This window comes from Oncorhynchus mykiss, chromosome 6 (genome assembly GCF_013265735.2).
Source record: "Oncorhynchus mykiss isolate Arlee chromosome 6, USDA_OmykA_1.1, whole genome shotgun sequence".
Lineage (NCBI taxonomy): Eukaryota > Metazoa > Chordata > Actinopteri > Salmoniformes > Salmonidae > Oncorhynchus > Oncorhynchus mykiss.
The window spans coordinates 60,673,005-60,685,082 of record NC_048570.1 but is presented as its reverse complement, the minus strand read 5'-3'; the positions used below and the strand labels follow the sequence as shown (position 1 = coordinate 60,685,082).

At 41.7% G+C, this 12,078-nt stretch overlaps 1 protein-coding gene across 3 annotated transcripts in view; it reads right to left on the bottom strand.

Annotated features, from left to right (window-relative positions):
- The window catches only part of LOC110526270 (phosphorylase b kinase regulatory subunit beta), an 81,076-nt gene that overhangs the window by 67,701 nt on the left and 1,297 nt on the right, over positions 1-12,078 (bottom strand). For 2 of the 3 annotated variants that reach the window (XM_036980623.1, XM_036980622.1), the window contains exons 2-3: positions 10,074-10,160; positions 1,335-1,473 (exon numbers count right to left, since the gene is read on the bottom strand). In XM_036980623.1, the coding sequence (XP_036836518.1) occupies positions 1,335-1,473; positions 10,074-10,160 (226 nt within the window). Of the gene's footprint in view, positions 1-1,334; positions 1,474-10,073; positions 10,161-11,865; positions 11,970-12,078 lie in introns of all 3 variants that reach the window. The other variant, XM_036980624.1, reaches the window with a different exon arrangement.

Below are 12,078 nucleotides of genomic sequence, written 5' to 3'. Positions count from 1 at the left end.
TGCATTAAGGAGAGGTATATTATAATTCCATGTGTAACATTTATGATGAGTATGTCTGTAAAATGAATGTGGCTATGCAAAATCACAGGATGTTTTTGGAACTACTGAAATGTAACGCGCCAATGTAAACTCAGATTTTTTTATATAAATATGAACTATAAACATACATGTATTGTGTAACATGAAGTCCTATGAGTGTCATCTGATGAAGATCATCAAAGGTTAGTGATTAATTTTATCTCTATTTGTGCTTTTTGTGACTCCTATCTTTGGCTGGAAAAATGGCTGTCTTTTTCTGTGGCTTTGTGGTGATCTAACAATCATTTGTTGTGCTTTCGCTGTAAAGCTTATTTGAAATCGGACACTGTGGTGGGATTAACAACAAGATTACCTTTAAAATGGTATAAGACACATGTATGTTTGAGGAATTTTAATTATGAGATTTCTGTTGTTTTGAATTTGGCGCCCTACACTTTCACTGGCTGTTGTCATATCGATCCCGTTAATGGGATTGCTGCCCTAAGAAGTTTTAATCATAGCCTCAATTTTGTCCCGCACATTGAATATAGTTGTGGAGAGTCCCTGTAATCCTAGATTCCGATCATTCAGGTGAGAAAAAACATCGCACAGATAGGCCAGTCGTGTGAGAAACTCGTCACCATGCAAGCGGTCAGACAAGTGAAAATGATGGTCAGTAAAGAAAACTTTAAGCTCGTATCTCAATTTTTAAAAACGGGTCAATACTTTGCCCCTTGAAAACCAGCTTGTAAAAACATTAAATGGTCGCTGCCCATATCATTGCATAGTGTTGAAACTACACAAGAGTTCAGGGGCCTTGCTTTAACAAAGTTAACCATTTTCACTGTAGTGTCCAAAACATCTTTCAAGTAGTCAGGCATTCCCTTGGCAGCAAGAGCCTCTCGGTGGATGCTGCAGTGTACCCAAGTGGCGTCGGGAGCAACTGCTTGCTCGTTACCACTTCACTTCCCAGTTTGGGAATACCTGATCTACACTGATGGAAGCGGATTCAGCAAGCGACATCAATAAGAGATCATAGCTTTCCCTAGGTCAGTCTATGTCATGGAAAGAGCAGGTGTTCCTAATGTTTTGTGCACTCAGTGCAGTCTGGATGCTCTATTAAGTGGGCAGCAGCAGTACGCAGCACCCCCTTGGCATTACAAAAGCCGTCTGCTTTGATTAAGAATATTGGTCCCTGGCGGAGCCCATTAACTAAGGTTGTACTAGATGAATTATTAAGATCAACTTTAAAATGTACAGTGATCTAAGGTGGCTGTGGATACAGTGTGTGTGTGTGTGTGTGTGTGTGTTGTCACCTGTAAGCTAGACCCAGGGCCCAGGAACTGGCTGCACAATACAAGGAGTCCCGCACCTTGGCTTCCTTGCAGCTGGAGCATGTCTTGGTAGGGAAGAGGCCAGTGGTCGGGCTCTGGTAGTTCAGAATGGTGGTCTTCACTAGAGAGAGAGAAACAAGAGAGCGACAGGGTGATCCCTCAGGCTTTCAACTATATTTTTGTTGTGTGTAATATTGTACAACAGCTGATGAAACAAACATTGACCAGTGTTCTCTCCTGATAGTTGCTGGTTAGAAATGCAATCTACACAGGACCTTCGAATCAGCCTGTTTGCGTGGGCGAGAGTTTAGGCTTGCCTGGTGACCGTGCGGTAAATTGGTTAGAGAGAGTTACAAACCTCTCAGACAGTTTTAAGCTTTCTCCTGCCCACTCAGACCACTCCCAGACAGTCAGCTAAATTCTTGATTGATAAATAGTTTTTTGTCCATTGTAGTGGAAAACTATTACAGTAAGGTACTTAATTGTTACCCAGAAATGACTTGATATAAAAATGGCTACATTGGGCCAATAACATTGTTGGTTGTTGCAAATTGTGAAATGGAATGGAATATAAAGGTATGTTAAACAGCTGTATGTTGTGTAGTTATTGTTGTAAAACCAGACATCCTTACAAGGTGTGTTACTGCACATGTGAAGATGGCAATAACTTCGGTCTTCAGGTCATATACATTCCAGAGTTACATACATGTTTATCTTCATGGAAATCCTCTAAATATTATTTAGCTTAAATAAAGTCACACTAAAACAGAAGGCCTGGAATCACAGGAATGTATCTGTCACCGCACCACCCTCTACCCCTCCAGATGAATAATCTGTCTGAACAGGGTACTTCATTTTTCATCACCACATTATGCCAGAGCAAATGAAGGGAACATCCATTCTGCCAGATCGTTTGTTAAAGAGAGTCCGAGTCAATTCAAAGAGACAAAGTCAGCATAGCCGGGATAAAGAGGCAATGGAGGGAATTAAGCAGAATATTAATAAACCCTTCAGTAACTCGGCAGTGAAAATTACTTTGACCCCAGAGGCTGCTTGGGAAAAAAACACAAACGGACAGTGCTTCTTCTGGCCAATTTCATATGTTAGCCAGAGTTAAAAAGTATCGGGGCTTCCCCTGGCATTGTGAATGTAAAAAGAAAGCTGATTGAAAAATTGCTGTGTTCATTTCCCGCCATTTCTCCCCACATGCTCTGGACAATTTGTTATTTTGTTTCCAACGATACTTCCTTGTAATACTCTGATATTGCTAGTCCATTAAAATATGTGCTTGGTAATATAAATAATAAACGCCAGAATTGGAAACACCAACCTATTTCTCCTCACCACTGTCTCACCAACACTGTGAACTAGCTTCTAGTGAGCGTGTACCAGTAGATTCACAGATTTTAGGCACAAGTTCTTCAACCGGTTGTTCAAAACAGCGCCATTTCTGTTTTCTTGCTGAACACGGCCCAGGTCAGATGTGTAAGATTACGGCTGTATGGCCCTGTGATTTTGTCTGGTTATTATAGTATTGGCCAATGTATTATTTTGTACTTTCTTTCAACACATTTTCATAATTTATCATCACCAGTAGGCTATTGTAAATAACCTCAGGATCCAGTCTTCTCGTCATCTGCACTGTTTAATAAATACCACCTATTTTGACCTCGGCAAATCCGACCACGACGCCATCTTGCTCCTTCCGTCTTATAGGCAGAAACTCACACAGGATGTACCAGTGACGAGAACCATTCAACGCTGGTCCGACCAATCGGAAGCTACGCTTAAAGATTGTTTTGATCACGCGGACTGGAATATGTCCTGGTCAGCCTCAGAGAACAACATCGACCTATACGCTGACTCGGTGAGTGCATTTATAAAGAAGTGCATTGGAGATGTTGTACCCACTGACTATTAAAACCTACCCTAACCAGAAACCGTGGATGGAAAGAGGCATTCGCCCAAAACTGAAAGCGCGATCCGATCCACCACATTTATCCATGGAAAGAGGTCTGGGAATATATCTGAATATTGACAGTGTAGCTATTCCCTCCGCAAGGCAATCAAACAAGCGAAATGCCAGTACAGGTACAAGGTGGGGTCGCAATTCAAAATCTCAGACAAGAGACGTATGTGGCCGGGTCTACAGTCAATCACAGACTACAAAAAGAAATCCGGCCATGTCACGACACCGACGTCATGCTGCCAGACAAACAAAATACCTTCTTTGCCCGCTTTGAGGATAATACAGTGCCACCGTCGCAGCCCGCTAACAAGGACTGCGTCCCCCCCATCTCCTTCTCCGTGGCTGATGTGAGTAAAACATTTAAACATATTAACCCACACAAGGCTGCTGGCCCAGACGGCATCCCTAGCCGCGTCCTCAAAGCATGCACAGACCAGCTGGCTGGTGTGTTTACGGACATATTCAAACGCTCACTATCCTAGTCTGCTGTCCCCACATACTTCAAAATGTCTACCATTGTTCCTGTACCCAAGAAGGCAAAGACAAATGAACTAAATGACTACTGCCCCGTAGCACTCACTTCTGTCATCATGAAGTGCTTTGAGAGACTAGTCAAGGATCATATCACCTCCACCTTACCGGCCACCCTAGACCCACTTCAATTTGCATACAACCCCAACAAGTCCACAGACAACGCAATCGTCATACATCGTACTGCACATTGTCTTATCCCATCTGGACAAAATGAATACCTATGGAAGAATGCTGTTCATTGACTACAGCTCAGCATTCAACACAATAGTACCCTCCAAGTTCATCATCAAGCTGGAGGCCCTGGGTCTCAACCCCGCCCTGTGCAATTGGGTCCTGGACTTTCTAACGGGCTGCCCCCAGGTGGTGAAGGTAGGAAACAACATCTCCACTTCGCTGACCCTCAACACTGGGGCCCCAGAAGGGTGTGTGCTCAGTCCCCTCCTGTACTCCCTGTTCACCCATGACTGTGTGGCCATGCACGCCTCCATCTCAATCATCAAATTCACAGACGACACAACAGTAGTGGGCTTGATTACCAACAAGATTACTAAATTACCAACGAGACGGCCTACAGGGAGGAGGTGAGGGAACTCGGAGTGTGGTGTCAGGAAAACAACCTCTCACTCAAAGTCAACAAAACAAAGGAGATGATCATGGACTTCAGGAAACAGCAGAGGCAGCAGCACCCCCCCCCCCCCCCACCCCCCCCCCCCACCCACCCACCCACCTACAGCACCCGATGTCACAAGAAGGCCAAAAAGATCATCAAGGACATCAACCACCTGAGCCACTGCCTGTTCACACCGCTACCATCCAAAAGGCAAGGTCAGTACAGGTACATCAAAGCTGGGACCGAGAGACTGTATGACAGCTTCTATCTCAAGGCCATCAGACTGCTAAACTGCCATCATTAACTCAGAGAGGCTGCTGCCTACACTGAGACACAATCACTGGCCACTTTAATAAATGGATAACTAGTCACGTCATACAATGCACTCTAAATAATGGCACTTTAATAATGTTTATATATCTTACATTACTCATAATCACATATATACTGTATTTTATCCCATCTATTGCACCTTGCCTATGCCGCTCGGCCATCACTCATCCATATACTTACATGTACATATTCTCATTCACCCCTTTAGATTTGTATGCATTAGGTAGTTGTTGGGGAATTGTTTGAATACTTGTTAGATATTACCGCATTGTCGGAACTAGAAGCACAAGCCTTTTGCTACACTCGCATTAACATCTGCTAACCATGTGTATGTGACAAATACAATTTGATTTGATTTGATCCTCTGACTCTTCGACTCAACTGTTTCTGCTCCAAGCCCAGCTAACTCGGCTGCTGGGTCCATAAATTTAACCTACATTGACTCACTTTTCTCACATTCAATCTCTGCTTTAGATTTGGAAAAGGCAATATAATGTATTTGGAGGCACATCAGAAGAAAAATGGCACCTTAGTAAGACTCCTCTGAATCAAAACCACAGTAAAATATGTTATTATTCTCTAACTCCAAAAGACACAACAGCACTCTAGATGCAAATAAACTGAGGTTGGAGTTGCTCAGTCTCATATGATGATATTATCATCCATCAACCTAATGTCCCACTAAATCAACAGCTAACGCTGTTTCTTAGAATGGGCCATTCCTCTGCTCCCAGACAGTGAGTGAAAGAAAGAAAGAAAGAGGTAAAAGAGACCTCCACAACAACATAAAGCTCGTTTTAACATTTCTTAATCTCCCCGAGCCAGTGTCAGATACGAGCCCTATGCCTCCACTATAATCAAGTGTGAGAATGAAATAAGAGGCACTGGAGTGTGGCCACATTACCACATAAATAAGAAACCCGAGGCCCACACAGGAGAAAAAGAAGACAAACTGTGAGGGACAGTGATGTCCCTAATGTCTTTTGCTCAGGAATGATAGGGAATAAGTCCACACTGCATCCTAAGAGCATGTAATGCCACTGGCTTTACAATTGCACTTTTTTGGTAGAAAATGGAAATCGAATCATCATTTCATTACCTCTGAGGCCAAAAAGAAGGTATTCATCCACTGGCCTGTGCATTGGCGATAACAACTGCTGCTATGCTCCCTGCTAAAATTAAGCAAGCACATTCAACTGCTATGTCCAGACCACAAAATTAAGCAAGAACATTTCAACATATTGTTATCTCACAGAGAACGTTTCTGAGAGAGCAACAGGGGGCTTGATGCATGTTATTGTTGCAGTACTCTTTCATTCATTGCTAGTAGAACAAATCCCTCACAACCTCACCTAGAGCAATCTAAAGCTTTCTGAACTTTGACCAATCTGACTGAGCAGAAAAGGGAATGGGAAAAGCACTGTGTAAAATATTACTAAAATATAGTCTACACCACAAAAAGTGTGCTGTCACATTATTGCAAAAGCTAAAATTGCATCTGTTTACCTTGGAGAACAAAACATGCACCAAACATATAAAAGCTACAGGGGTAACATGAATACAAAATTCATGAGTAATGAGTGGGATTCACTTTCATCCAGGGAGCCCAGGTGGTGGGAAACACTGATATGTTGTTCTCTTTAGGGATGTCTGTCACCATGACTTCACACTGCAGGACTGGTTTCAGATGAGGGACCAGTTGCTCCCCTACTGTCTTTCACTTGGCTGCTTTTCCTGTAGCATCCTCATTTCAACCTAGACAGCCTGTGAAACAACCCTCACTTCGGGGAAACCTTTTTCATCAAAATTTCACAAGTGTGCTGTCTTTTCTCTACAGCTGTCTTATACTAGCCTACGGGGTGGATACAAAAATAATACAACCCTCTGGATTTTCAAACATGAAGCATGACACCATATTGATAAAGTTTGCTCCCCAAAAACATGGGCAATATCTGATAACTCGCTGAAGTATCTTTGTCGCCTGTCTTCAGTAGAACAAACATTTATTTTTCCTTTATTCAAATAGGCTCACAACATAAAACATAATAGAAGCTGTATTGCCCTTGAAAAGTAAATTGGTTTTGAACATAGGTATAGCATTTAGACCACAGACCCAGGTCACAGCAAAGCACAGATCACAATAGACTACATTCTATCCTTCATAAAATTACAATGTAATGCAATACACTTCCTCTGTTTCCACACTGAGCAAAGGGTGTCCTGCCTTTAATGAAGAAAGTCATGAAATCTGTTGCCACGCTGTATCCATGCACCCCCTGTCATCAACACAACTGACCAATGGGGTGTGACATGTCTGCCAATGGTGCGGTAACTTGTGAAAATGACTGACTCAGACAAACTCAGATTAGAGCCCATGGGCTCTATTTTCGGGTAGTGTTAAGGCAGCGCTAGTATCAAATGCACGTTAGTTTGAAATTTCCCAATGGCTATTTCCAGAGCTAACGCCAGGTTTGTCAATTTATCGGGTCTTGAAAATCCGCTTGCTGACGGTCAGATGGGCGGAGTGGAAATATTTGAGGTGTGTCCATAAAAACATGATCCAAAGTGCTAATTTCAGGCAGTGCCGACCAATCAAAAGCTGGTTTTAACAAAAGTACCAAGAAATTGGGGAGAAAGGGGAAGTAAAAACATTTAAAAAATATATATATATAAAAAAAAAAATTAAGTAGCCTAACGTGCTTTTGGTACTTGTATACTTCGTATTTAGAAACATTAAAAAAAAAAAAAACATTTCAAGTTATTTCATTAAAAACCCTCCCCTCCTCAATTAAGTTTATTTTTTGTCTGCCCAATGCAATCGCGAAGTAGATAAAGGATTTGGCTCCTGAGACCGCTTGGAAATAAATCTTAATCACCAAAGATTAATCACCAAAGCTTTATTATATCAAAAAAATAGAATCAAACTTTATTTGTCACCTCTGCCGAATACAACATGTAGTAAGTAGACCTTACTGTGAAATGCTTACTTACAAGCCCTTAACCAACAGTGCAGTTCAAGAAAGAGTTAAGAAAATATTTACCAAATATACTAAAAGTTAAAAACATATAAAAGTAGCACAATAAAATAACAATAACAATGCTATATACAGGGGATACCGGTACAGAGTCATTGTGCGGGGGCATCGGTTAGTGGAGGTAATTTGTGTAGAAGTGTAAAAAAAAATAAAAATATATATATATATATATATATAGAAAATGGAGGGAAGGAGGGAGGTTGTCAATGTAAATAATCCGGTGGCCATTTGATTACCTGTTCAGCAGCCTTATAGCTTGGGGGTAGAATCTGTTAAGAAGCCTTTTGGTCCTAGACTTGGCGCACCGGTACCGCTTGCCGTGCGGTAGCAGAGAAAACAGTCTATGACTTGGGTGACTGGAGTCTCTGACTATTTTTTGGGCTTCCTCTGACACCGCCTAGTATATATGTCCTGGATGGCAGGAAGCTTGGCCCCAGTGATGTACTGGGATGTACGCACTACCCTCTGTAGCGCCTTACGGTCAGATGCAGCGCAGTTACCATACCAGGCGGTTATGCAACCAGTCAGAATGCTCTCGATGGTGCAGCTGTAGAACGTTTTGAGGATCTGGGGACCCATGCCAAATCTTTTCAGTCTTCTGAGTGGGAAAAGGTGTTGTCGTGCCCTCTTCACGGCTGTCTTGGTGTGTTTGGACCATGATAGTTTGTTGGTGATGTGGACACCAAGTAACTTGAAACTCTCGACCCGCTTCACTTCAGCCTCGTCGATGTTAATGGGGGCCTGTTCGGCCCGCCTTTTCCTGTAGTCCACGATCAGCTCCTTTGTCTTGCTCACATTGAGGGACAGGTTGTTGTCCTGGCACCACACTGCCTGTCTCATCGTTGTCAGTGATCAGGACTACCACTGTTGTGTCATCAGCAAATTAATGATGATGTTTGAGTCGTGTTTGGCCACGCAGTCGTGAACAGGGAGTACAGGACGGGACTAAGCACACACCCCTGAGGGCCCCCAGTGTTGAGCATAGCAGACATGTTGTTGACCACTCTTACCACCTGGGGGCAGCCCATCAGGAAGTCCAGGATCCCGATGCAGAGGGAGGTGTTTAGTCCCAGGGTCCTTAGCTTAGTGTTGAGCTTCGTGGGCACTATGGTGTTGAACGCTGAGCTGTAGTCAATGAACAGCATTCTCACATAGGTGAGAATTGCGTCATCTGCGGATCTGTTGGGGCGGTATGCGAATTAGAGTGGGTCTCGGGTATCCGGGAGGATGCTGTTGATGTGAGCCATGACCAGCCTTTCAAAGCACTTCATGGCTACCGACGTGAGTGCTACAGGGCAGTAATCATACATCAAGTTAGAGAGGAGTAAAACACTTTTATCTATGCATTGTAGGCAGGACCACATTATTTTAGCCATGCAGGTCCCGCTTTTGATTTTTGGATGTGCGTAAAACCCTCCATATTCTGTGTTGTTTTAATATTATATGCCCACGGAGAGAAATTATGGTGCCTGTAAGTGTGACATTTTAAAACAAGTTGTTTCTTTGTTTAGTTAAGAATTTGATTAGAATCATTAGTTCTCTTTTTAGGCCTTATCAATAATGAATTTAATATTGCTTAATGACAATGTTTGGCATGTCCATGCTCAGCCATAATACAATTTGCAGTAGGCCTCGCCTCTATATCAGTGGGAATGCTATTAAAGCCATGCAATTACTCAGAACACTGTGGACTGCAAATTGGTTCAAGTTAACCTATTGAGGAAAGATGGGATAGTTCTACATTTTGTTATTTTGTTTCTGTAAGCCATTTAAAAAACTATAACAGACTAACATTGATATTGGAGTTGTTACCAAGGCAATACATAAAAGTCTGTAAATACACAACCTGAAGCAACACATATTTTGCCATGGAGCACATTCTGATTGGGCCAGTGAGGGGCCAAGCCTCAACTTGTTTATTTGTCAAAACCCAGACCTTTCGTGGCAACACCAACAAATTGCGCCAATAATTGTGATAGTGAAAATAGCTCAAATATTTCTAACACATCCCTGAAACAATAGCGCTACCACCTGCACTTAGATTTACCATTGCGTCAGCTTTGTTAAAATAGAGCCCTAAGAGTAACGTACCAAATTAAATCCATATTTCAAACCTAAATACTGTAAAGCTACACCCCCTAGAAGTAGACGAATAAGCTCGAAAGGACCCCACCTTTGAGGACGTCTTCAAAACAAGGATTTTAAATAGTAAGTACATTAATCACAATCACAGTGCTTACCCGCATTGTAGTAGCGGTCAAGTTTCTCCCATAGTGGCTCATCCTCCCGGTGGAGAATGGAGAGCTTGAGAGGTTCATAGATGGAGCCTGAGGAGAGATACAAAACACAATTCTTGACAGAACATTTATTGTTGAGCTAGAGCTCAATTTGAGGTCATTTGTTCATGTCTCAGGTGCCTCAATGGTACTTTCCGACACACTCTGGAGACACACACTACAGTAACTATATGTCAAATAAAGACTCCCATCAGCACTTGGGGAGTATTAGGCTGTAAGACTGATGCCACAAAGGTTCCTAGTTATCAGCACTTCTATCACACATCTTCAGAAACAAATGTATTTAGACCTAAATGCTAAACATATTTTACAGAATGGTTTTAGATAATGAAGATTAACTACACATGGGATTGAAGAGCAACATCCTAAACACATTGTCAAAGTAAATCAGTATCAGTCATTTTTTGTGATTTCCGTCAGAATAAAATGAACAGTCCAAGTCACACAAAAACCACAATGCATTGACGCATGCAATCACGACATGGCCCCATTTCCAACTCACATTTAGTCACTGTAAATATCAAAACAAGCCTCCAGCAAGAAGTGTGATTTCATACGCTGAGCACAAATTTAAAATATAATGGAACTTGCCACCATTTCAAGCTTTCTTCAGAACCAAGTGAATTTCAGGGGAGCCCCATCTGTTGGACCACTATTTCAGACAAATTTTATTTTGGAGTGATTTACATTTTAATGGGATCGACCTTGGGTCAATACCTTAGGTACTGCAAAATCCACATTTCCAGTGAAATTACCATAATTTCCATCAGCTTTTAAGTAGTAGGGACAAAGCCATCACTTTTCAAGATAACTCTGCAGAGGCAGTGTGAGGCTAATATGCAAATTAAAGGTTTTATTTCATTTCTACTGCATAGAAACATGGATCGAAGTCTGTGGTTGTTGGAAAATATTGTGTGATTAACTTCACTGAGAGAGTTCAATATTTGTTAATACTAGGCTTATGAATTGAATACTGGTTAGTATCATTTTCTATTTCCATTCAACAGTATATTGGTTGTACTACATTTGGTGGTAACCCTAGGGAGAGACTGTCAATCATAGGTGCAGCAAAAAAAAGTGAATTATGACGACAACTTGATTACCTGGATCATTTTTAGATACAGTAGTGTATACCCAATTGTATCTCACAAAATCTACCCCATGTATTGAACGTAGCCTATATCCAAGACTGGTATATTGGTATAGCATCCTGACCAAGCCACGTAGACAGTAGTAATAAAAGTGTATTACAGCATTATCAGCATATCATACCATTCACCTGAAGAAAACTGAACAAAGCAGGATGGTAGCAGCTTCATTTGGGAGGACAGGCTTGTGGTAAATCCTGAATTGGAATGGCATCCATGTGTTTGATGCCATTCCATTTGCTCCGTTTTAGCCATTATTATGAGCCATCCTCCCCTCAGCACTCTCCACTGAAACTGACATATGATACTAGGGTGGTATAGTAGTACAAAACTCTGGCTGGCAAGATTAATCATTGAAATGTATAATTTGGAGTGATGTCATCCTGCTAATTTTCTCATAGAATGATATACAGGCATTACACTCGATTAAATCTAGATTTAGTTCAACCCAGTTTGAAAGGCTTTGGGTTTGGAGTGCTTGTTACCTCTTTTTTAAACTTATTTTACCATGTAAGTTGACTGAGAACACATTCTCATTTACAGCAACGACCTGGAGAATAGTTACATATGCTCAATTCACTACTTACCATATCTTTTTAGTTTCCGAGGAGCTTTGGAAATCTCACATTCCGAGCTGGCCATTTTCAAAAGGTGAGGTAAAGGGCAATCGTCTCTCAGCTAAATTACAAATCTACAGCAATTCACAGGAGGGTTAGTAGAGCGGCTTAAGAAAAAAAATCAATAATGAATCACATAGCAAGTTAATATTAGGTGGCTACAAAACAGACAACAAATGACAA